General features: G+C 41.6%; 1 protein-coding gene across 2 annotated transcripts in view; it reads right to left on the reverse strand.

The window, feature by feature from the left end:
• Positions 1-27071, reverse strand: part of Chrdl1 (chordin like 1) — a 116927-nt gene that overhangs the window by 41728 nt on the left and 48128 nt on the right. The window contains exons 5-6 of one of the 2 annotated variants that reach the window (XM_013355111.2): positions 3356-3498; positions 1353-1446 (exon numbers count right to left, since the gene is read on the reverse strand). In XM_013355111.2, the coding sequence (XP_013210565.2) occupies positions 1353-1446; positions 3356-3498 (237 nt within the window). Of the gene's footprint in view, positions 1-1352; positions 1447-3355; positions 3502-27071 lie in introns of both variants that reach the window. The other variant, XM_026777970.1, reaches the window with a different exon arrangement.

Consider the following 27071-nt stretch of genomic DNA (forward strand, 5'->3'; position numbering starts at 1 on the left):
GACCTCTTTACAGATGGTTGTGAGCCACCATGTGGTTGCTGGGAATTGAACTCAGGACCTTTGGAAGAGCAGGCAATGCTCTTAACCACTGTGCCATCTCTCCCGCCCCCACTTAGGACAATTTCTATGCAATGTGATCCCAAGAGCGAGTCCCATCCTCCCATGCTGGAGAGGTAACTCAATCAACCTCTTTGGGCCTCTCCTCTTATATTATTGGCTACCTTCAGTAAAACCTGGATGAAAGAACCAGTGAGCCCTTTTCAATGGCACCCTGCAGCACTCTTGCTCACAAATTTCCACTGTTTTCCCATCACATGTAAAACTGAAATCCAAATTCCTTTTCCACAGCCTCCACAGCCTTGCATGTTCTAACTTCTGCTCATCCCTTCAGCCTCATCTCATCTCTTGCCAGTCTCAACCAGTCACCTGATTCCAGCCACACTGCCCCTCAGACTCTTGGAACGCTTCAAGCACTTCCTTTTCTGGGCCTTAGAACTATTTTTTATCTCTGTCTGGAATTCTCTTCCCCAGGCTCTTTGCATGGATGACTCTTACTCATTTTTCAGATTTGAATTTTAAGATGCTCAAGCCAATGCCTTCCTCACAACTCAAGCTTAAACTTCTGATTTAAAAATAATATTTTCATTTATTAGTTTAATAATATTTATATTGTCTATATTTAGATATTTGCTTGCTTAATTATTTTTGTCTTCTCTGGTGAAATGTGAGTTCTAGAAGGGCAAAGAACATTATCTCTGCTATGACTGTGTAGGTTGGGTCCTGCTCAAGTGTGTCACATCTGGAGGTATAAAGACATAGGGACTTTCTGGAAAATGACAATAGAGTATCTTAAGTATGGGGTTCCTTTTTGTACTTCACATAAAGATGATAAACAGTCTAGCAATGCCCTTGATGCAGATATTCTCTACATGGCTTTGAGCATGGTTTAGTTTTAGTTTAATGTACAGGAAATTCTTGATGCAGTCATAGATTATATGTAGCCAAAGAAAAAATATTAATATTGCCAATGGGAAAAACTAGAAAAGATTGCTAATAGATTTGGTAATTTGAGAAGACGCAAGCAAGGCCAAGTTAAAGGTGATTAAGTACGAGCCCAGGAGGCTAGAAAGAAAGTCTGGTACCAGTATAAAACCAAAATAGATGCTCAAGCAGAAACGGCGGGTTTGAGGGGGTGACGAGTCCATTTAGTATATAATTTGAGTACATTTTTATACACAAAGACAACCACAACTAATTCCTTTTCTTCAGAGATGGGGCAGGTATTTTGTTCTTTTCTAAATTCTTCTACTTGGGATGGCAATCCTCTGATCCTTGGGATATAGAGCACTTACCTCTGCATACCCTGCAGCAAGAATCTGGAACAGAGACTGGGAATGCACAGGTCAGTTTAGGGCAAGTCTTGAGACCACAGTACACATTCCCCTCCTGCCAAGGAAATCCAGAATTAATTCCAGGCTGATCTGAGAAAAGGGATTGTCAGGCATTACCTCAGTACCTGGGGTACATCCGGGATCAAAACATAGTACCACTTCTCTTCCAGCTAGCTTTAGGTTCTTCTTCCATCCCATGATGCATGCTTTCAGTTCCCATTTCCTATTTCCTCATGAGAGAGATGAACTCCCCAAAGAGTTAGCAATCTTTGTCAGATATCCAGGCCCAAGAAAACAGGCAATATTCCGGGAGGACTGCCACCGGCCTCCAAACCCTGTGTCCCTCTCTTATTTTTACTGGTATCCTTTGGTCCTTATCATAACCTAGCTGTCTGTTGGGAGTGGACGAAAATGAGAATTTGGGTCATAGTCACTATTTGTAACACTCAATACAGTCTTTTTTTCAAAACCAAAGACAGGCTCTCTTTTGGGGGAGTAGAAATTATACAAAGTGATTTTAATACCACAGCTCAGTACCCTGTGAGGCAAGGGAGAGAAGTCACTTTGGGAGTTGCATCTGTTACTCAAATAATTTCAATTTCCTAGAATTCTACCTTTTAAATGTTATCTCTTAAGCCCTGTGCTTTGTTCTTGGATACACATCCTAGTAAGGCTTGAAAGGTCATTAGAGAAATAACATCACAATAAAATTCTCCCAGGTTACTGAGATACTTAAAAATCCCAGCTGGAAGAGATTCTATCTATTCTATCACCCTTGGTAATCCACTGTTTATTTCCCTGCTCAGTTAGTAAAGATGTTTCCAAGTTCTTTCTAGTTTTATTTTTTTTCATCTTTTTTGTGGTTTGTTTTGTAATTTTTGAGGCACGGATTTGCTGTGTAATTCCGCTTGTTCTCGAACTTGTAACAGTTCTCTAGCCTCACCCTCTCATGCTTCATCTTCTTAAAACATAATATTTTTCTAATTCTTTGAGGATTTCATGCAAGCATGCAATGCATTTTGATCACACTCTTCCCTCACTCTTCCCTTAAGCCCTCCCGGATTCACCCTCATCACCCTCCCAAGGTCTTGTCTGTTTTGTTTGTAAGCCACTGAGTCTATTTGTACCACTCATGTACCCTTGGACATGAGGGGACATACACAGGAGAATGAGCCACTTACCAGGAGTCACACCCTTAAAGAAAACTGATGCCTCTCTCACCAAAGAAGCCACTACTTGACTTTCTCTAAGAAACCAGTGATCGCTCCTCTCATGCTTCATTCTAAATATCTATTTTACCATATTTTATTGTTCTGTTTAATAGTCTCTGGACTACACATTGAGGCAAGGATAAAGTTAGCAGACTTTATAAAGTATATACAATGACAAATAGTGTCATGGCAATCATTGCGATCAGGCATTAACTTCACTTTCTCATTGCAGGAAATTGGGGATTGATAACCTATTGGTAACAAGATGAAAGGAATAGGGATGTGGTCCAATGATCAAGTGCCTAGAAATATGACAGGGGCAAATATATAACCCGTTTTTTTCCCTTGTTGTTGTTTTTTCAAATTTGATCACATAGCTCTAGAACAGTGCTAAGTGTTCTACCTATAGCATTACCAAGACGTCTATAACTATGACTCCTCAGGTTAAGGGTTAAGTTGTATAACTATTTAGGAAATGTAGGTGATGATTAAGTCAAACAGCTCATCTTTGCCTATTTGAGCCCTCTTAGGCTAAAAGCCTTAGATACAACTGACTTTTAGCTCTTTAACAATTGCTCTCAAACTTGATGAAGATCAGGTAGTTTGGACAGGTGGGGAGGCTTGAGATGTAAACACACCTTATCTTACTTCAAACATCTTATACCATCTGCTTCACTGAAAACATAAGGACAGAGATGGCTACTTTCCCATCTTGGTAGTGACCAGCAGGAACATTAAGATGCAGGGTCTTACCGAGCAGCTACACTGGGTGCACTGGTTGGGTTGCCGGTTCTGAAAAAGCCCTTCAGCCATGAAGAATTCTCCATGTTGGTAAGTAGTTCCATTATACTCACACGACTTGCTGGTCACCTTATTGTTCACAGGTGGTAAGGCATCTTCTGGAACAGAGTGGAGGAGAAAAATACAAACCACATCATGTATTGGCATACTTTCAAAGAATTTCATCATTCTCAACAGCAGATGGGGCTGTGCTACATAGAGGGAGCTAAAACACAATCCTTGCTCCAGAGGTTAATAATTGTGGGTAGTAGTATTAAAACAGCCACAGAAGAGCTACAGCTGATCCATCTTTTCTTAAGAATTAATTGAGCAGTACCTATGTGCCTGGCAATATCATAAGCATTAGAGAAATGAGGACAAGGACTTTCCTTGATTGAGATTATCCATGGTCCAGCATGAATAAGATAATGACTTACCTAAAAGGGAGTCCACACTACCACCATTTAGTCTTCTCTGAGACCTTCAGAAAAACCATCTATTGTCTATTGTAACTACCCTGGAAACATTATCCCTTATCTTGTTGTATATAACTTTTCATACATTTGTACATAGACATTTTTATATAGCTTATTATGAGATTCCTTTGGTCTCTGGTTGTTACTTATTGTTAATTCCTCTACCAAGACAGCCTTCTTCTTTCACGCTCTTCTACATGTTGAAGACTTTGACTATAAAGGTTCAACTCTCATCTCCTTTTCTCCACAAAGTATTGTGCAATAATTCTAGCCAATCCTCTGGACCTCTCGAGGTACCTGATATTGAAAGAACAAAATCTGGAACTTGAATATCACCAGAATGTGTGTCTGTATGCTATGGCCACCCAGCACACTGTTTACAAAAGAGTTGCATATATATTAGCAAGAGTGATGCTCATAACTATATATGAATCAAGTGAGATAGATTCTCCCCTTCATTTTTTTATTGGAGAGAAACAAATCACGAGACTGACTTCCCTGAAATAACAGAACTAGTTAATGATGAAAAGGAGAACCAAAACCTGATGTCCTGAAATTAAATTTCACCTTCTATTACCTTATTTACACCTGTGTATAAATTATTTTTTTGAAATTGAATCTCTTTCATGTATTTCTACTTCACAGAATCTAACAGACAGTTGCCGTAGAGAAGAAAAGTTAATTCACCCTGTGAGTTTAAAAGAATGATCTCTGGAACTTTTTCCACTGGGTTTTCTTTAGTATATTCTGTATTTCATGAGTATGCATACTCTTAGTCTTGTCTCTGTCTCTCTGTGTCTTCTGTTTCTGTCTTTGATTTTCTCTCTCATACACACATGCACTGACACACATGTGCACACACAATAGTGCACACAAAAATAGTAATGATTATGCTTCAAGGTTGACCTACTCAATGATGTGTGGAAAGTGCTTTGCCACAGGATAGTGGAAGAGTGGTGAAATCATAGGAGCCATGGGTTTCTTTAGGAAGATGCTTAGGGAGCAGGGCAATTTTTTAATAAAAATATAATAAGTTCATATTATGTGGATAAATTATGGGGCACTAAAACTGATAAAAAAACAAACTGACATTGTTCATGAGATGCATTAAAAATTATAAAGGCTAATAATAACAATATATGTCATCATAATATAATAATGGTTAACATTTATTGAGATCTAAGTGTACACTATGCACATGGTGATTTTAAGTACATTATTTCATTGTCTTTCACCAATAACATTCTGTTGTATATATGATCATGCCAATTTTATCAAAGAAGAAATCAAGAATTAAGAAATGTAAAGCCCTGACCATAGGTCAGTGGTAGAATGATTGTTTCCAAGTTCGATGTGCAGCACCACAAAATTAATTTATCTCTCCAAGGTCACATAACTTGTAATTGGGAGCACTAGGACATTGAGTGATATCTGATTCTGAAATTCCTTCCTATCCACTATCAAGAAAAGAGCATATAATTACAAATCTGTAGCAAGCAAAGCATCATTTAATTATAACCAAAGCCCAAAGCAACAGATCATGAGAGCGATGTTGTCTTATTAAAATTCCACGTTCGAAAATACCTAGAAAACTTCACTTATTTAACCTGTATATGAGTGCAGTTTTCTAGGTATTTTCGAACTCCAAAGACAAACATATAGACATCCTCCTGAATATTAACCTTCATCAGGCGATGAAAGGAGACAGAGACCCACATTGGAGCACCAGACAGAAATCTCAAGGTCCAAATCAGGAGCAGAAGGAGGGGGAGCACGAGCAAGGAACTCAGGACCGCGAGGGGTACACCCACACACTGAGACAATGGCGATGTTCTATTGGGAACTCACCAAGGCCAGTTAGCCTGGGTCTGAAAAAGCCTGGGATAAAACCGGACTCTCTGAACATAGCGGACAATGAGGACTACTGAGAACTCAAGAACAATGGCAATGGGTTTTTGATCCTACTGCACGTACTGGCTTTGGGGGAGCCTAGGCAGTTTGGATGCTCACCTTACTAAACCTGGATGGAGGTGGGTGGTCCTTGGACTTCCCACAGGGCAGGGAACCCTGATTGCTCTTTGAGCTGATAGGGGAGGGAGACTTGATTGGGGGAGGGGGAGGGAAATGGGAGGCGGTGGCAGGGATGAGGCAGAAATCCTTAATAAATAAATAAATTTTTAAAAAAAATGTAAAAAAAAGAAAAGAAAACTGCACTTTTCATCAACTTCAATGATGTGGCTAAAACTTTGGTTTTCTACTTTTCTGTATAAGTTTATCTAACCATGACTGTTCTTCCCTTAGATGTTAACTACTTATCCATGAAAGTATAGCCTGTAAGAATAGTTCCTGAGTTTTGGCTTACAAAGAAGAACCCTTTAAGACATATTTCATTTCATACTGATTCTCTCTCTGTCTAGGCCTTGAGTCCCCAGCCCTGCCATGTCTACATGCAAGCAGACAAGTGCAGCTGGCACAAACGAGTGGAACTCTTCAGGGAAAGGACAGGAGCAGGGCCATTTGCCCCCAGGGCTCTAATTATCCCAAATCTCAGCATTTTGTGGTAAAGGAAATGTACAATGACCTACAAAACAACATTTGCTGTGGCTCTCACAGAAGCTCGCAGGTCTTTAGAGCACACACAAAAACTTTGGAAATATTTAGCTTCAAAAGAATGTAGATTGGTTCTTCAACTGGGCCTTCCACTAAGACATCAATGGCAGGGCAACTGCAGGGAGAGGTTTTCCACTGGACGTATGAGCTTCAGGGTCTTCAGAGTACTGTGGCACTGGAGTCTACTAATCTACTCAACCAATATGGGGAGAAAGCAGAAGACAGAGGTAAACAGGAATCAAAGAAAATGAGAGAAATTATTGTCAACCTTCCACCAATTCTTATGTAAATGTCTCGGGATCTTCATTCATTTTACGCTAACATTTGTAATGGTTTAGGGGAAAACTTATGAAAATGAAGCCACAGATAACCTGAAAGAATTTGACCCATGTTACAAAGCTGCTCAGAAGAAGAGTACATAGCGGACAATGAGGACTACTGAGAACTCACAAGAACAATGGCAATGGGTTTTTGATCCTACTGCACATACTGGCTTTGGGGGAGCCTAGGCAGTTTGGATGCTCAACTTACTAAACCTGGATGGAGGTGGGCGGTCCTTGGACTTCCCACAGGTCAGGGAACCCTGATTGCTCTTCAAGCTGATGAGGGAGAGGGACTTGATCGGGGGAGGGGGAGGGAAATGGGAGGTGGTGGCGGGGAGGAGGCAGAAATCCTTAATAAATAAATAAATTTAAAAAAAAAGAAGAGTAGACCCTAAAATAGCTTTTCTGTCTTCCAGTGTGTGTTATTTTCACAAATGGTGCTAAAAGTTTGGAATAGTATCTATGAATCATTATGGTAGCCCCAGTATCAACTCCCTTTCACTTTGCACAAGCCACTTTCTCTTGTTTGTGTTTAATTTTTCTATCTAAGAATGGGGCACATGTCTCAGTTCTCCCTGAATCTTTATAGGGCCAACACAGCATGCTTCCCAACCACATGCGCAAGAAAAGCCACCCCAGTCTCTATCCTCTCCATTCTGAGATTTTCTGAGGTGGCTGGGCTTTGAACCAACTATCCTTGGAACATATTCAGTGCGCCTAGCTAAAAACTGGCAGGAAATCAGTGTAAACCCAAGCTGGCTCCAGGACCCCTCAGGAGAATACTGTAACAAAAGTATTCAGGCTGCATAGCTTCTAGTCTCCCCATGTCCCATGTTTCTATTTAAATTCCCACAAAATACTATGAAAAGTAGTGGAAGAGAAACACCATGAAGAAATCAGAAAAGCATTAAGACGTATCGTTACAGATGGACTGGAAAAAGAAGCTATCTCCATCTCTTTATATGAGGGATGACCTTATAAATAAACAGAACTATGATTTCTGACGTGCTTAGAGAACACTTCCGTACCCTAAATATTTATTACTTCTTTTGCTCTTTCCAAAGTCTAAAATACGGCAATTAGAGATCCATCCTGTTGCCTAAATGATTGCCAGTTTGCAATTAAATTTTGCAGTCCAACAGACTTTCTTTGGAAACAAATACCTCCTCCAGAAGGAGGTAAAACTCAGGAGGTTGTCACATGTCTGGGAAGGCTGACACTTAAAAAAATTCTGTAAGCCTCTGCTCCCTCAATTATTTACGTTATTCTTACTTTTGTATATGTGTGTATCTGTGCACATTTGTGTAGGCACTCCCTACAGATGTACCTACACAAGGTACTTGTGTAGAAGATGCTGGATTTCCTTATGCTGAAGCTACAGGCAGCTGTGAGCCACCTGACTGGGAACTGAACTTGGGTCCTCTGGAAAGGCAACCAGTGCTCGTAACCCACTCTGGGTGCAATGTGACCAGCTGCCTCAAACTCCTGCTGCCATGATGGACCGTATCCTCAAACTGTGAGCCAGAATTAAACCGTTCATCCTTAAGAAGCTAATCAATGCGCCACTCTTCTGTGAGCCAATAGACTTCAATACTACATGTTCACATGGCCCCTCAGACAGCCTGGATCTAACAGATTCAAACTTCATGCAACTAAGTTATACAGTTGCTGCTACCCAAAGTGCTTTCCACTCAGCCCACTTGGGGGATATCTGCTTTGCCTTCCAGAATTTGTGGGCAGAGCCTTCTCAGCTGAAATCTCCCTTAGGCAGAATGCTACCCAAAGTGAAAATAGAGATTGCCCTCTTTCGCCATCAACAGGCGACACTCTCTGACTCACTGGAAAGGTTTGTTTTAATCTCCAAATAAATCAATGTTTGCTGGGAGAGTGAGTGCATAGACCTGCACAGAATTCTGTTTTTTTTTTAAAGCTCCTCAAACACAGCACCACTTTAATAATAATAATGATAATAAAGTAAGCAACTGCTGCACAAAGAGGCTCTAGCTAGATAGTGGCAGAGAAAGGATTCTTGGTCCTATTCAGGTGACTGCGAGTTTTGCAGAGAGCTCTAAGAATGTGGCTTTAATGAGCTGTCACCTGCCTGGTGCTATCCTTCTCCGAACACTCTGGAAACAAAAGCTTTTGTGGTGGTTTCTCTCTTTCCTCTTTTCTTCACCATCAGATTGTCATTCTCTTAGTGGAGAAATTCTTGGCTATTTAGAAACAGCTTTGTAGGGCTTCTGAGGGCTAGATGCTTATCTCAAGAATCAGTGCACCCTTTGTGTTGCCATTGCTCTCATTCTACTATATTTTCATGGCTGAGCTTGAATGTAACTTCTTTCTGCTCTTGTGGCATTTCACTGATACAGTGGTAGAAAATCTTCAGGCCACTTCAGAGGGCAAGAGGTCAGAATGGAGGGAGAATATGGAAATGATATACAGACTTGACAGAAGAGATTTTAAAAAGCGAGGCATAAGCAGCTATGAACTTCATATTATATTTTATGTACTATAGACTATACTTTAAACAGTATATAGTCATATTCACTTGTATTTTCCTTAAGAAAACATGAAAAACTACACAAGAAAGTCATAATAGCTATGAATAAATTATATGTTGGGATAGAAATAGTTTTATGTGGAATAGTCTGATTTAGACATTTTAATGGGTATGATTAAATATACATTGATATATAATCCTATATGCATGGACTTTCACATTAATTTAAGTTATTAAATGATATAAATCTATTTTTCACTCAAAGATTATTTTGAAGACCATGTTTCTAAAAATTCTATTTGAAGGCTGTGGGTTAGATAAGATGGCCATTTGGGTATCTTCCAAGTGTTCAAAATTCCAGCCTACAATGCTGGTCATTTGTAGCCTAGCTGTATTCCTACTAGTGGGGACAGATCCTAAGTAGGACTTACTCAGTCTTATTTCAATGACTGGGTTTTTCTCCCACCCACATCAATTCAGCATCCTTTGGGAAAGTGTGCACGAGGGCTATCCCATTGATTTCCAAGCAGTTTTTTTTATTTCATTGTGTAAATCTGAGAAAGCCTTTTAATCTTCCTCTAAGTAGAAAGAAAGCACACATGAAAGGGTACTCATAGTAAATCACCTGTGACCCTGGAACTGTAGTGAGATGAGGAACAGAAGGATGTATGCTGTGGTCAGGCTAAGTGAGAATAAGTATCATATAGAATGATTTTATCTCCTACAATGAGATTCTGTTGTATCCCTGAACAATCAGTGTTCAGGGTCCCTGAGTTCAGATCATTTGGGATTTGCAGTGAGATCAATGGGTCTACCATATGAACTGGTGATGTATACTATTTAAGTTCTTCCTTCCATAGCTCCAAGTCTAGAACTGCTTGGATTTATGGCTTAACTATATCTGGTGCAGGAGAATTGTCTGTATTCTGTCAATCATGTTTTAAATAAATGCTGATTGGCCAGGCAGGAAGTATAGGTGGGAAAACCAGACAGGAAGTAGAGGTGGAGCCAAAGAGGACAGGAGTATTCTGGGAAGAAGGAAGCTCCTCCCATTCCAGCCCAGACTACCTAGAAGCAAGATGTAACCTGCCCGGCTGAAAGGTACCGAGCCACGTGACTAACATAGATGAGAATAATGGGTTAATATAAGCTACAAGAGATAATAAGAAGACTGAGCTAATGGGCTAATCTGTTTATAATCTTACGGAGATCTCTGTGTGATTTTCTTTGGGGCTAAACAGTTGTGGGAACCTGGCAGGACAGAATGCCCCAACAAGCAGGCCCTGATCCTGTTACAAGATCTGCTTCCTTGAGGGTGTAGATTATTATGATTTTCAGATCTTCATCACACTCTGTCCCCCATAAAACTTCATTCGTCTGTAGGTCATTATAGTAAGGTCCTATCAGTGGTCCTTAGTACTAATCTCATTAACTAAGTTCATACTAGGTGCCAATGGAACACAATGTTTCAATTTTTTTTTTGAGACAGGGTTTCTTTATGTAGCAGCTCTAGCTGTCCTGGAACTTGCTATGTAGACGAGACTGGCCTCACAGAAGTCCACCTACCTCTCCCTCTTCAGTTCTGGCATGCACCACAATGCTTGGATGAACACAATGTTTCAAAGTAGCTTTTTTTTTGTTAATTACACTGTAACATGGACCTTTGATGCTTTTCCATGATGAGGCTGCAGAATACAGAGCAAAGATGTAGGCATTAGAATCTATCATGAATGGAAGAAAATGCCCAACTTCAGAATATCCTATTTGAGTTTAACATTCAGCTCCATTATACTGAGTTCTTGCTTATCAGCTGAGTGGCTACTTAATGTCTCTTTACCTCAATTCTCTCATATGTGAACGAGGACGCTAACAATGACAGCCTCATGAGTTGTAAGAAGTAAACAAGACATCTAATGTTTTCAATGTAATACTGCTTACATATTATTGCTGAATATGTAAAATTATTGTTACATCATTACTTGCTTGAAATTATGAGGTCTCCTGAAGGCAGAAAGTATTTTTACAAAGGAATAGTTGGGGATGATGCATAGTTCTTAGGCTGGGCATATTTTACAGAGTCAGATCCCACCTCTGTATAAGGAATTCACCAGCCTCCAAAGGAGAAGCAAAAACTTCAGCCACTAGTGTTAGAAATTATCCACCTTCAACAGAGTGACGATGTTTATTTTTGCCTTCATGAAGTAAAGCTTGCTGTGGGAGTTCGATTCATTCAGCCAATGGCATTGGGAGAGACTGGCCTATGCGTGGTTTTCTCTTGATACCGGACCAAATAAAACTTAGGAGAGGGATTACGTGCTCTCTCTTGGGGAGAAGGAGCAAGACTTGCAGTTGGTTGTAATCACCCTTGGGTAGAATGGCAGGACAACGGCAGCTGGATCAGCAGCACTGTCTACCGTGTTCTGTATTTGTGAGTCTGTTTTCCCATTGCAACCCTTAATAAATTATTGACCAGACTTTGTGAGTTCCCTCTTCATCTGGTGGTGCTTGAACCTGTGACTCTGAGACTAAGAGTCTCATGATATATTGACAGAGCTAGACAAAATATACTCCTTATCTCTTATAGAATTTCTAAAACATTACCAGATCCTGGATGGTGGCTAGACGGTCACTCACTCCTAAGCCTTTATATTCATAATACATGCTGGACCATCATATTATGCCCAGGTTCTCAGTGGACACAATCTACCCTATTTTCTCCATGTTTGGTGATAAGCAAGTTTGGGCCAGCACTTGTCTCTCTGTTTTGAATGTGCTTTACGTATGTTTACATTTGTGTATGTGGGATGCACAACTGTGGGGGGGATGGAGACTGAAAGAACATAAGCTATATCATTCTCCACCTTACTCCCTTGAGATAGGGTCTTTCATTGATCCTGGAACTAGGCTGGTAGGCATCAGTCCTCTACTATTATCTTGACTCTGGCCACAACAGCACTGAGATTAGAAGTGTTTGTGACCACAATTGGCTTTCTAGACTTCAACTCAGATTCTCATGTTTGTGTAGTAAGTGTTCTTACTTGATGAGCCATCTTCCTAAGTCTACAGTTGAGATTTCTTGAGCCCAGCATTTGTTTTCTGGCCAGAATTACTTCCCACAACCACATAGTAGATTCTGCTTTGGATCACTAGAGTGTTCAGACAGGAGGATTTGAGGATCAGCATAGTCACAAATGTATTTTGTGTTTGTGGGTGGTTTCCAGAGCCAAGGAAAAGAAAGAAAAGTTGAGCCTCTTTAGGCACTCTGTCAATGTATGTCAGATATCATTTCCAAACAAAGATGAGTCCTGTCTATGCTGTTTTCCAGAAAGGCTTGCATAAAGAATTTCCATTTAGGGTTCTGCTCTATTGACCCATTCACCTATCATCTTTTTTCCCCTCCATTCATGGTCAAGCTCTAGTTTCAAAGAAGTCTCAGCTAACCACTCTTCACTTGATGTTCACTGGGATGAGTGGAATTAGAAGCCAGCAGAATAGATTGTCACTAGTGTTTCTAAATGGTAACCAATTGCTTTATGACTGGCTTTAAGACCTGATGAAGAAGGAGTCCATGTCTAGTGTTGTCAACCTGATCAAAGCCCTTGGTTAAGGAGGTCATAAGTCCTAGTGCATTGGAACCTACTACCATTGTTTTGCTAAATGAACACACTGCCAAACTGCCTTCAAAATATTTATTTTATACCCATAGATAGTCCTATTTTCAACTTTGGTCAGAGAAAGCTTTTGTTTTGTTTTGGTTTTGTGTAGTAGGAGGGAGGCTGCTTGTTCGTACTGGCCACCTGGCTATCTTAGACCTGAGATAATCACACAAAAACTATATTAATTGAATAACTGCTTGGCCCATTAGCTCTAGTTTCTTATTGGCTAACTCTTACATATGAATTTAACCCATTTCTATTAATCTGTGTATTTCCATGTGGCAGTGGCTTATGGGCAAAGTTTTGACATGTCTGACTCTGACAATCCATGGCATCTGTCTCTCTCGGCCTTCCTTCTCCCAGCATTCAGTTCAGTTTTATCTGCCTACCTAAGTTCTGCCCTATCAACAGGCCAAGGTAGTTTCTTTATTCATTAACCAATAAAAGCAACACATAGACAGAAGGACCTCCCACACCAGTTTTGTAGTGACATAACTGATAAGTGACTACTAAGTGCTCAGCTTTAAATGGGACATCTATATCAACTACCCTCAAAGACCCAGGAAACACCACGGAAGATGGAAAGGAGGGAATGGAAGAGTCAGATAATGAGCAACAGTGTTGTGTACAGCTATTTTCTACACATGATACAGGTGAAATCATAAACTCAAAGTAGCTATGGTAACCTACAAGAGCTTTGCACCAAATCAAGTTGGTCAAATCTCCAGTATGAATTAGGGAGGGGCTTACATCCTAAAAGAACAGAGGTTCTCAACCAGTGGGTTGTAACCCATTTGGTAAACCTCTATCTCCCACTGTGGGACAATGGTCTGTACCCTGTCAATTGTATTTTAATAAAACGCTGATTGGCCAGTAGCCAGACAGGAAGTATAGGCAGAGCAACCAGGTAGGAAGTATAGGTAGGGCGAAGAGAACAAAAGAATTCTGAGAAGAGAAATGCTCAGTCTGCAGTCATCACCCAGACCAAGAGGGAGCAAGATGAGAATGCCTCTCTGATCAAAGTTACCAAGCCACATGGCTAACATAGACAAGAATTATGGGTTAATTTATGATGTAAGAATTAATTAATAAGAAAGCCTGAGCTAATAGGCCAACCAGTTTATGATTAATGTAGACCTCTGTGTGTTTATTTGAGACTAAATGGCTGTGGGACCTGGTGGGACAGAAACATCAGTCAACAATCTCCAAAATTATTTACAATTTATAAAAGTAGCAAAATTACAGTTATGAAGTAGCAGTGAAAATAATTTTATGGTTGGGGGTCACCACAACATGAGGAACTGTATTAAAGGGTCGCAGCATTAGGAGGGTTGAAAAGCACTGGTTCAGGAGATCTTGCTCAGGGATGGTTATTAAGGAAATAGATGTCTTTTTTCCTAAATAATGCGACTACTGATGGGTGATCTCACACCCATAAGCATGTGGGCAACCCTAAGTGGATTAAGTGGGACAAAAAAGAAGAGGATGTCAAGGTGGGATGGAGCTATATTGAAAATATCTCCAGGGAGTTGGAGTGAGGAGTTGGGGGTGGATATGATCAAGAGATATCATATAGAAACATAAATTGACAAATAGACAAAAGTATTCTTTAACAAAGTATGACAAATAACCTGGATATTAATTCTAGCATTCAAGGGTCTGAGGAAAGAGGATTGCTAAACATTTGAGGTTAGCCAGGTTTATATAGTGAGTTCAAAAACAGTCTGATTTGCAGCATTAAATCTGTTCCAAACCCAGACAATAATAACAATAACAAGTATACTAAATGTATGATTTCCTTTCTATGAAATGGATTGAAAAGATCAATCTGAGGAGCCAGAAATTAGACTGGTGGATGCCAAGATCTGGGAATAAGGGTCAGAGTAGAGAGTGATTGCTAATATGTTAGGTATGAGATAACTGTGTTTGTTGTGCATATGCCAAAACTCACTAGATTGTATACTTCACAAGGGTGAATTTTATAGTCTGTGAAAATGTCTAATAAAAGTGGTACAGAAAAAGACTGAAGTGCTGTACATCCTGCATTGAAGGCATATGAGTGACAAATGGGGCACACGAAAGGTATATTGTGCCCTAGTGACAGGCAGAAAGGTGAAATATGAAAGCATATTAAATGGAGAACTAGCCAAGGAGAGAGCATGGTCAATCCTGTGCCACCGTTTTACCTAGCGCCCCCAGTATTCACCTTGGGAAATGGAGTCCAACTGATACACTGCTGATTTAAACAAAGGGACTGATGCAGGGAAGATATTCCCGCATGGAAAGTTAAAAAAAAAAACAACTCTGTGCGCACACCTTCAGCAAGACAAAGTGGCCTCTCAGCTCCCACCCCAGGCCCAGCCCCTAGTGGGGGTCCCAGGCCAGGAAATTCTTGTAGCAGATTCGACAGATCACTCTTCAGCTGAACAGACAGACACAACACTGTCCCAAGAAAGAAGGTGCCGAGTGAGCGGAAACAGTCCTCTGCGGCTGCAGCTGGGGAGAACAGCATGGAAGAGGGCGCTGAAAGCTCACACCCTGCTTAAATCCCAGTTCTCCCCTCCTCATCCGGACCCCATCTGCATGCTGTTTTTCATCCCATTTCTGTCCATGTTTCAGCTGCTGTCAGGCAGTAGCTGACCCTGCCTGATATGCCCCTCTTGTCAGGCAGAAGGCTGGGAAGGATGGAAGCAAGAGGTGTTTTCAGATTGGGCACAGATTTGGGCTTTGGCAGCATTTTGTCTGTTCTTAGTCTGGTTTTGGGACCGGCTTGTTGAGTGATGAGGCTGCTGTAGCTTTGCATTTCTGGGTTCTGCTTCTAAATATTTTCTGTAACTGTATATCTGCATTTATTGTGAGAAGTTGTTTTTACTTGCTTCTACATTGCAGGATTTATACTATGCATAAAGACTGACTATCTACCTTCCTACCTACCTATCCTCCTACCTACTTACCTATCTATCTATCTATCTATCTATCTATCTATCTATCTATCTATCTATCTATCTATCTATCTATCTTTAAAAGTCCTGGGGTGAAACAAACTACACGAAACAGCCTATTGACTATGACTCCCTTTACTTTTCAGATGGCACGCCATCTAATAAGGTAAAAAGATTTGAGCCCCAGTCTGTTCCAGCAGGCTACATAGACTTAAGAGCTTACTATGTTCTATGCGAGTTCCGTCAGTTCAGCAAGGGCCCTCTGCTGGTGATTTGCTGCTTTTTGGGCATCAGTGCCAGCCTTACTTTGCTACTCATCAATTGGCCTGTGGACAAACACCCCAAACCAAAGCTATGCAGATGGAGGAGCATCACAGCATGACCCAGCCAGGGGCATGACACAAAACTCAACTGTCCTTCCTCTGAGAATATGTCACAGAGCTGAAGAATGCTCCCTGGTAGGTCCTTGCTTCCTTACACTCCTTGCCAATTCTGTCCTGACTCATGCTAGAACCAACCACCCCCACAGACTACCCTTTGCTTATTCATATCCTCTTGAGGCCTTATGGTTTGTGAAATGCAATCTGATATTTGCAGAAACTCTAGTGATCTGTCTCTTCATAATGCATAGCACCCAATATCAAGTATATTGGGGTTAGGAGCATGTCTGGGGATGGAATTCAGGTCTTTAAGCTTCTCAGCATGTCCCTCTAAATGTGATCTCATGGGTCCCAGCTGTACCATTTTCTAAGTAATCAATAACTACAAAGGAAACAAAACTCATGTCTTCTTCTTTCTCCATCTCCTGATGGTTTCAGAACTGTAACAAGGAACAATGTGAGGGAACAAACACAGTTTTGTGTGAATGTTTAGAGGCTGTTATTAATTTTACTAAGATGTAAAACATATACATCTAGGTCCCAAATGACTCTATTTAAAGCTCAGATTGATGGGGTGAATCATGACTTCCAAAAGTGATCATGAAGTGAGTTACAAAATTTTGAGGGTACGAGGGCACATATCCTTGCGGAAAAATGCTCAACGGGTTTTGCGAGATCTGGATTAGGCCATGATGCAAAAGAGACACCCTCACTGCTGAAAAAGAAAGCCTGGGTGCTTCAGTACTTACCGCATCTCTGCACAAAACATGGTCAACGTTCTCTGCATCCACAGCTTTAGAACAGCTTTCTGGGGGCTGAGGGCACTTCGTGGAGTCTCCTCCTAGTCCAGTCTTCAGTACAGAGGAAACCTGTACACTCTTCCCTGCCCAGATTTCTCCCACTTTCATCCCACAGCTTCCTCAGCTGCATTATTCAGCTCATGAGTTGTTCTAATCTCATTATGCAGATCTCCTAGGATTTCCTCCAAGAGGGAACCGGAAATCCCTTTTTCTTTGACACGTGGAAACAAGGCCCCAAGATGCAAGGGGGACACTGCTCTTTAGGGCCAAAACAAGGATGCAAAGTCAGGACTTTCATTTTTACCTAGCACCACAAAACATGAGAACTGGAGAAGTCTTCCGAAGCTCAGTCCAACAACTGAAGCAAAAATTTGTTTTCAGAGGCCAATTCTTCAATCTCAAACATCCATCTGCATATAATATGTAGGCTAAAACACAAAACTCTTCCACTGTGGATCTGATAGTTGTGGAGTACTCCTTTGCTTCCAAGCTATGGGATTTTATGTTTTCTAATTCTCCAGAGGTATCATAACTGGATTAGCAGTAGCAACGAAAATGTTAAAACTGTTATGCATGATTTGTAATTGTTAATGACAGGCTTGTGGTAACATGGGTCGCTCTCTGCCTTTCTCCTTCCCCTGAATAAATTCCCTAAATGAGTTCTACTATTACTCTGTTAGTTCTAATCCGTTGGGAGCTGGGATTTTTGAAGGCCGATGCCCCTTTGAAATGGACAAATTAGTCACTACACTCAAGCAGCACTTACAGAAACAATGTGCTGCATCTGGATGAGGCAGAGGGGAGTTTGGTCAGGCATTCCTTTGGATTGCCTACAGCAGCATTTCCCAAGTCGGCTCCGCAGAGCACTACTGGTTCACAAGATGCTCCGTGAAAACAGGTTTCTGGCTATCAAATAAAGTTGGGGAAAGGGTTATCATGTAGGTACCCCATGTCTCTCTCCACATGTTTAAGGATCTCAGGAGTGCCACAGTTAAGGAACATGCATGACTGCAACTGAGCATTTTCTCTGAACTCCTGGGCTCACTCAGAGCTTTCAAGGAACAGCCTGTGTATCACATCTAACACCTATCCATCAAGAGAATCTTAATACTTGTCATCACCTGTATACTATTAACTAGAGAACTTAAGATCCCACTTCTCATGCTTAGTTACCTGTTTCAGATAAGATCCAACATGGGCTTCTAGCAGCTTCTGTGTCTTTTCCCTTCCCTGACATTTTTATTTCTACTATAAAACCATCCAAAACAAGAGAAAAGTCCCCCCACCTATGCAATACTGTGGAGTGTTGATGATTGAAACCACAGTTTGGTACTTGCAATGATAATGCAATGACATCAGGCACCTGGAGATACTAAGATGTCAAGTCCTGCAGTCTACAGTTTTTGTGTATATAACAGGAAGGCAGTGAAATGTTTTAAGCAGTGACGTGATCCAGTGAGATTTTGTATTGTTGCAAAAGTGTTCTGGAATGACTGGAGGATAGAAAATGAAGTTGGAAGCAGGACCTTTCTAAAGATGGTTGAAAGAACTTATTCCTAGCCTATTATCAACTAAAAGAAAGAAAGAAAGAAAGAAAGGAAGGAAGGAAGGAAGGAAGGAAGGAAGGAAGGAAGGAAGGAAGGAAGAAAGAAATGCAGGCAGCACAGTACTTGAGAATTAATTGAGAAAATTTATTCCTAAACAAGCATTTTGTTGTGTTTGGTAAACTGCAAACATCAGCCGTCAGAAAGCAGCCCCTGCAGGCCTTTGGCAGAGTTTGCAGAGAAAGAGGTGGCAGCAAAGGCAAAAGCTGCAGGCTCCAGGATGCTGGAGCAAGGAGAACACTGTTAGAAAAAGCATTTCTCCTTCTAGACACAAAAAGAGGGGCTCATTTCCCATGTACTAGAAATCTCAGCATAAAAGAGAAAGTGTTATGGTTTTCCTCCTACAAAATTCCTTAAGGATGGAAGCCAAAGTCAGAACTACAGGGAGAGTAGTTTAAGAGAAGGAAAAAGAACGATGTTAGGAAATCCTAGATGCAAAAGAACTCCACTACAAAACAACAACAAAAAACAAAAAAACAAAAACAAAAAAAACCACCTCCACTACTGACTGCCATGGAATAGTGTCTTTTCTTTGGGAAACAGAGATATCAAGGGTAAAACCAACCAAATAACAAACAAAAAAATAAACAAACATTCCCACTTTAAAAGTCGGAGTTATATTTGGAAGCCAGATGCTACTATGCTGTCCCATATCCTCATGCCAACATGAAGTTATTGGAAGGCAAGGTTACTGCAGGGGTCAGATCTTAATTAAGCAAACAGGCTGTGTGGCTACCATTAGATTTGCCCAGCTGGAAAAACAATAATGTTTGGTCTTTGTTTTATATCAGTAATTCCTAAAAAGAGAGCAAGAGGAAGAGTTATCTGGGCAGAATGAGTTCAAACTCCCCAATCACGTTATGCTTGATTGAAAATCACTTCAAATAGCGAATCAATGTTGGGAGTGCAACGTACGCAAATAGCATAGGCACAGAAAAGAGTTGGAAGTTTGAGACTGTGATAATTATAATAATCACATCCGTGCTCAAAACTAAAATTTACACACTAATGATGGTGATGGACGGCTCTGTGTTTGGGACTTCAAACTGATATTCATTAGATCCATTGTCTCTACATATATCCACCCACTCAGGTAGGCACTGTTGTTATCACTTGCTGAGATAAAACTAGGAATTGGTCAACTCAGAGACGAAAGCAAGGTCTGTGAGGTGAAGATCTGTAAGCTTTAGAGATGGAGGTTGCATTATCGGAAAGTAAAGCCAGGATAAAAGAACAGCCACCCTAGTGATTTTGAAGGTTTTTCTCACTGGCTGCTCTGGAAAGAAAACTGCTATCTCTTCCAGGCAGACATATAGGTGGTCTGAAAATCAAAAGGGTCAGGACTAGAGATGGAATACAATTGGTAGAGTGCATGCCTCAAATGAATAAGGCCCTGGGTTTGATCTCCAGCGCTGCATAAACTGGACATGATCATGCATACCTGTAACCTGAGCATTTGGAAAGTAAAGGAAGAAGGATCAGAAGTTCAAGGTAATTCTCATCTAAATAGTGAGTTTGAGGTCAACCTACACGATACTGTATGTATGTATGTATGTATGTATGTATGTATGTATGTATGTATGTATATGCTTATCACTAAGCTCCTACCATCCAGTACCTTTAGCTCTAACTTAAAACGTGGGAAAATGCACTGAATTCCAGAGTAGGGTCCTGAGGTAGGGCTATTTCTCAGCTTCATCCTCGGCTATAGAGATATTAGCAAATTATGGCTGCTGAGGGAGGGGGAATCACTTTTCTTCAGGAATGTGGCCATTGGCAGGTTTCCCATGCTCAGGTGGACAGACCCACACCTATGCACATGCAGGCAGCACAAACTGGATTCAGTGGATTATTAAAGACAAACAATGGATATGAAGGTGGGAAAGTGAAGTTTTTGAATGTCCAAGACAGAGCGAGAGGGAGGATTTGGTTTAATATGATCAAGACACATGGCATACATGCAAGAAATTGTGGAAGAATAAAAAAAATGACATTCTAAAGAATGAAAATAATTTTCAAAAAGCAAGCAAACATGAATCCCCTTGCACTAGAGCAGTAGTTCTCAGCTACTATAAGATACCCACTGTTTCATATGAAGGTTCAACTAGGAAGGGTAGTTCCTGAGGGGTTATGCAGCAATGGCTGGAGATAGTTTTGATGGCCATGGGTGGGGAAGGTGTTGCTTCCACAGGCAGAAGCTAAGGGAAGTGGTAAAGTATCTACAAAAAAAGGCACTGCCCCAAACAATAGAGAATTATCTGTCCTCAGAGTGGATGAGGACACCTTGACTAAAATAAGTCATTGCTATGTTTGTACCAAATCTTTAAATATGCAAAGTACAGAAGGGGACGTCCTTATTTTAACAGCCCTACATTGACACCAAAGCCATAGCTACTCTTAATGGCACGAGACACTTCTTTACATGTTTCTCACAGACAGTTCTCTAAAGCTACATCATGTGACACCAACTGCCCTGGAAGTCACAGCAAACGCAAAACGTCTTTTATCTAAATGCCAGTCTTCAAACCTAACATTACGTGAAACAGCAAGAAGTTACACCTATATTTTCTCCTTTCTGCAACAAATAGTATTTACCATGAAAAGTAATTAAGCATAAAAATAGAAAACAAAACTTTAAGCCAAGAAGTAACTAGCAAAAATACCCATCAAGAGGATAAGTGAAATTGTAGTATGTGTCACAGGACTCTCAGTTTCCTGGTAGCCAGGACAAGGAAGAATACAACACCATTTTAATGGCTGCTGTTTACTTAAGAAGTGATGTATTTTATTACTTCTGCATGCATGCATTTCTGTGTGGGTATGTGCACATGTGTGCATAGAGACCAGAGGAGAGCATCACATCTCCTGGAGCCGGACTTATAGGCAGTTGTGAGCAGCTCAGCACGGGTGCTGGGAAACGATCTCAGGTCTTCTGGAAGAACAGCCAGCTCCTTTACTCATGCCGTCTCTCTAGCCCCAACCACTTATTTTGTAAGAGTGATTTTTGAATGGTTCAGTATTCAGAATAAGTGCCTGGGATTACTGATTCTCATTTCCCTGAATGCCATCTTCACATTTCTTTCCCTAGGAGTCACATCTCAAGTCTCTCTGTCCAGGAGAATGTAGGTACCTTTAAAAACTGGGTCCAGAGGTCACATGAAGGACAGAGAAAAATGGGAGATATGATGAATATGAATATATGAATATGACATATGTCACATTTCTTCATCTTCAAAAGCTTCCAAAGGCAGGAGTAGTTTCCTACGTCACCAAGTAGTACTCTGAGTGGCAAACATTTCAATATTGACAGTGTTGTTCAAGGCTTCAGTCGAAGACTCAGCCAGTGTGAACTCCTCCTATAAAGAACCCCCTTATGCCAGACATCCTATGCTCATCAAATTCATTTGGAGACCCTGTTACAAACACTACATTTCATAGACTTCCTTTGCAGCTAGGCGCCTTGTGAACATTGTCAACAAAATTTGGTAGAGAATGACCCAAGCACCTCAGAAGAGTGACCTGACAGATGCCCCGTATAATTTTCCTTTTCTCTCTCCCACACTGAAGGCCACTGGCAAAAGACACAACAGAGGACTCTGAGATCTCAGAAGGGTGAGAGGGATAAAGACAAGGACTCAGGCTCCAGAGATAATGGCATGGAGCCCAGTCTGAGCTGCACGGCTGCCCTTGTATGTAGAGTCACGGAGCATTTGCACTGAAGACTGGTAGAGCAATTAGCTTGCCCCGCCTGCTTTGTGTTTTCTTGTGTAGTCTCCTCCGCCAAAGCCATCACTTCAGTTCCTCATACACCTATGCTGCCTTTTACTTTCCGTACCTCTTCCATCTTGACAACTGTTCTCCATGGCAGTAAAAGAAAGAACTGCCTAGAGTCATTGCACTCTGATTCAAATTTCCACTAAAAGTAAATAAAAGTGAAATCAAAACCAGAGACATGGGAGGTCTAATTGTTCTCAGGCTTGCTGCCCAATGGCAATCAATGCTTGGATCCAAAGGCATGTAGGACCTGGATCAGCGGCCTGACTTCATATTCATGGCTGGACTACACAAGATTTTAAGTATTGCTTAGTGTACCAATATTTGAGTCCCTCGGCTCTGTTCTCAAGTGTTGATTTCAGTGGCTATTATGAATGAGGGAAGCCAGGTAGGGTTTAGGTGAAAAGACAAGTAGGCCAACCAAAAAGGTAGGCAAGAAAAGGCATCAGGAAAAATACCAGGAAGTAGTTCTTGAAAGCAGATGTTTGTTAGGGGCACTGAACAACACTTCCTTGTCCAGGAATATGATAGTCATGTATTTCCCTGTCCCTGAGAAACAGGTCCCAAGAATAGGTGACTTCCTCCTACCAGTGACATATGAGCAAAAGTCAATTTAATTCCAAGGCAAAAACACTTAAGATCCAAAACACTAGTTACTACCTTACTATGTTCCCCTCTCAGAATATTGGAACTAGATCCTATATGGCAAAGCTGCCAGCTAGGGCCCAAGGTAAGGATAAAAAGAATTCACCTAAGATGGACACCTTTTAAGTTCTAAAATTTGCATGTTAATGTATCCTCCTTTAGTCAATCCTAGTTATTACAATGTGTCTACCACCTTTGAGAAATGGATTTAATAGTCCAAATGGGAAGAAACTTCCTACAATACCTGTCTCCTTCCCAAAAGGAAAATGAAAACACTCCAATCTTCAAGATGGTCCTCACAGATTCTAGCATGGGAAACTAGGTTTCACCTGCCGATTCAGATTATTTTGTGTCTAGAAAGGAGGTGTGAGCTAAATGGACTCAGGGCTTGTCTTTGTGAATAAAGTTTTATTGGAAGGCAGCCACAGCCATCATTTCCATGCTGTCTATGGCAGCTTTCACACTGCAAAGGAAGTGTTGTAGCAAGAGGTGCCTGCAAAATGCTAAAATATTTACAGGAAAAAGAAAATGCCAGCCCTGGCCTAGAAGAAGCCAATTGAAAACAGATCCATGGAGGATCTGGAAAACAAATTGAATATGCAGCAGCACTCAAAGTGAAGAGGACATATTCTCAGTAGTTATGTTGCCAAAAGCACACACAGACCAAGAGTGGTACCGGTAAGATTTTAATTTGTGCTTCAAGCATTTTTTTGAGAGGGGCAGACAATGGAAGTCCTAATACAAATGATTTCCAGCAAGCACATTGTTAAAGTTCTGCTGTTTATATCGAGGCCCCAGTATCAGCATGGGGACAGAATCTGAACAAAGGATATACACAGTATATGTCAGGATTAGTGAACCTGACAGTCCTCAGGATGACTCAGTGGAAAGATGCTTAAGCGCTTATTCAAAATGAATCACTGCCCAGAGAGTCCATGGGAAGTCAGCCTCTTAGGCTAAACTGGGTGTTACAATTTGTCCACCTCCCTGAACTCAGCACAAGGCAAATCGGCAGGCCATTAGCGAGGAAGCAAGCTGTTGGAGGGTCAGCTGTGGGTCTCAGCATGCTGGATGTGGGCTCTGCTGTGGCCACTGGCTGCCCTCCGGGGGTGGGGGTGGATATGGTATGGCTGGAATGCAAGGAATCCTGGGCTGGCTTAGCAGGCACTCCAATTGGCTTGGAGTTCTACGCGCTCCAGAGACTTTCTCCAGTGTCCTTGGCATCCGGTGCCTATACTTAGGCTTCAGAATTTTAGGACTGGGTGGGTCTCTGGAAGCCTTCTATCTCAGGACCAGATCACTTCTTCATTAGGTGGTACCAAGAAATGAGCAGACCATGTGCTACAGATGGGGCAAAAACGATTTGCCTCCTTGTTTGGGCCTGGCTCTTGGCTGCAGCAAGTTGACCTTTGGTGGCTGGTTTTGCTGCAGTTCAGCCAGGGCTGAGTTACTATTGGTTGGCTCGGGGTTAAGGGCAAAGGGCTGGGGTGGGAAGCAGAGAGGACAGGGATTAGAAGAGGATACTTTACTTCCACCTATACCCTGAATTCTCCTCATTTTTACCATTGGATTCTGGGCTTAGTTTAAACTCAGCACTTCGTATCACTTTCTAGAGTGATCAGAAAGATAAATGCCTCTGAATTCTACCCTGGACACATTTAATTCTAGGTTATTTTAGAAAGGTAGAAAAGTGAGGGAGTTGTGACATGTCCCTGATTAACAGAAAGTGACAATTAGTTTAGCAAATCAAGACAATTCAGAATATGAAGGGTCTAGGAGCCCAAAGTACTCTAGCCTTTCTGCCAGTCTGCCAGCCAGCTTCCCAATGTTCGCTTATCTGTACCCAAACACCTACGTGGGCCATGGGCACAGGCAAAGATTCCATGTCTCCCTGGGCTGAGACAGCATGGGCTCTGGCCAACTCAAAGCACTGCAAAACAATCAGTTTCCTGCAAAATCTAGTGCAAAAGATGACAGGTCACACAACGGCCTTAGAGAATTAACTTACTCTACGAACCTTTGTCCAGGGTCTACTTTCTGTCTTAGCACATGAGGAGGTAAAGGTAGACCTGAACTCCAATATATTTCCAAATGATAAGGGGTGAATCTCAGTTGTGAGCTGTGAAGACCATGGAGGCGAAGAGAGCATTCACTTTTTAAAACCTCATCTGAAAGGAAGATGTGGTTGAAGCACCATCCGGGAAGCCGGCAGACTGGGGTTTCAGGCTCCTTGAATGTGCCTACAGAGCAATGTGACTTCCGGTAGGTTACAGTCTTCCTTAAGTAAATTACTGGATTGTTAAGTGTGGAGAGAGAGAGCTGAAGAAAACATCACTCTAAGGTATGATTTTCTGTGCTCATAGAATAGATAGTGCCTGCTCTTAAGATAGCTGTAAAGAACTAAACAAACGTGTAGAAGGTGTAAAATTAAACCCAATGCAGGATAAAATCACCCAAGGAATGAGATATAGCGGTGCCATGCAGGGCAGCAGTCACCAGTCATTTGGATCAGATTACAGTTAAACTAATTACCATTAAACACAATTTAAATGCAGCTTCTTAGTCTCACAGTAGCCTCAAAGCGTATCAAGTGTCCAGTGGCCACATGTGTTTGTGGCTGCTCTAATGGGAGTTGTCCACTGCTGCACAGAGTTCCACTGGGCAGTACAGACAGCACTGTTGCCAGAGTTATCCAGAGGACACAGAACTTCCCTTTTGTGCTTCCCAGGCGTAGGTGATGGCTCAGCTGTGACCAGGGCTGATTGTCTGAGAAGGTGGTTGGCTCTGTGTGTCTGGTCTCCATTATTGCCTTGTTCAGGGAGCTGAGCAGTTCCACACTGTCCCCTTTGTCTCTCTGTTCTTTTGATCTTTCCCCACGGGCCTTTAGGAAAGCCAGGGCCATCCAGTCCTCTCATGAAAAATTCCCTTTTAAGTAGACCTATGAATAATCTAGATAATCCAGGAATTCATAAATCTTTCAGAAGCTGCCTGGGCTATTTGCTCAAGAGGCATTGTATGCAAAGTCCACAAAGACGGGTTTGACTGATCAATAGAATCAGCATTATATTTCCTAGTTTAGAGAAATAAGCATGACCAGGACTAAGAAGAAAGGCCTTACATGCTCCCTCCCCAGCACAAGTATTAGAATAGGAGAAATACCCAGTGTCATCCTGAAAACGGATTTCAAATCAAAACAAGTCAAACAAAGGAAAGCAAATCAAGCACATGGGCTCCCCAGGGTCCCTAGAGCTTGAGGGATGTGTGGGTGGGGTGGGGTGGGGGAGAGTGAATGTGTACATGTTCCTGAATAGATATGAGAATCACATATGTGGGTGTGGGGCGGGGGGTGGGCAGAGTTGAAGGTATTTGGGGGTTAGGGCTAGGCAAAAGTGGCCCTGCCTTTGAGGAGTCTCTGTGTCCTTCCGTGTGGGGAGGAGATTTTAACTTTTGTCAAACACTCTCCAGCCCAGATTCTGTAAAGGGGGGCAGGGAGGACAGTGTCATAACACAGAGAGTGTTAATGGCTGCTATTTTAACAATCTAAACTTACTGCCCCAGGGCGCCAGGAGAAGCTAAACAGTCTTACTGCAAAGGATGCAATTTTTAAAAAAATCAAACAAATAGCTTAAAGGCACACTCATGTTGAACTTGTGCCCAATGCAGTATCAATCAACGAGTTTCCATTGAAGGCTGGGCAAGCCAACCCCTCTTCAAAGAGAACACAGAAAACACTGTAAGTTCAGTTTGGGGGCAGCTGGATGATCTTATGTATCCTGGCATTCCCAGGGTTCACCCCCCACCTCCCTCTGATCCTGCTCTTCCCTACCTAGGGTTCAGACTTTTGCTCCATTATCCAGCCCCTCCTAATTGAATGTCTTTGTAATGCATCCTTGGCTCTGAGCTGACTGTTGTGGGCCTTCTGTTTTGTATTCCCATACAGCAAGGGCAGATCTTCAACACAGATTGGCACTTTAAAAAT

The sequence above is a fragment of the Microtus ochrogaster genome, unplaced genomic scaffold (genome assembly GCF_000317375.1).
Source record: "Microtus ochrogaster isolate Prairie Vole_2 unplaced genomic scaffold, MicOch1.0 UNK92, whole genome shotgun sequence".
NCBI lineage: Eukaryota > Metazoa > Chordata > Mammalia > Rodentia > Cricetidae > Microtus > Microtus ochrogaster.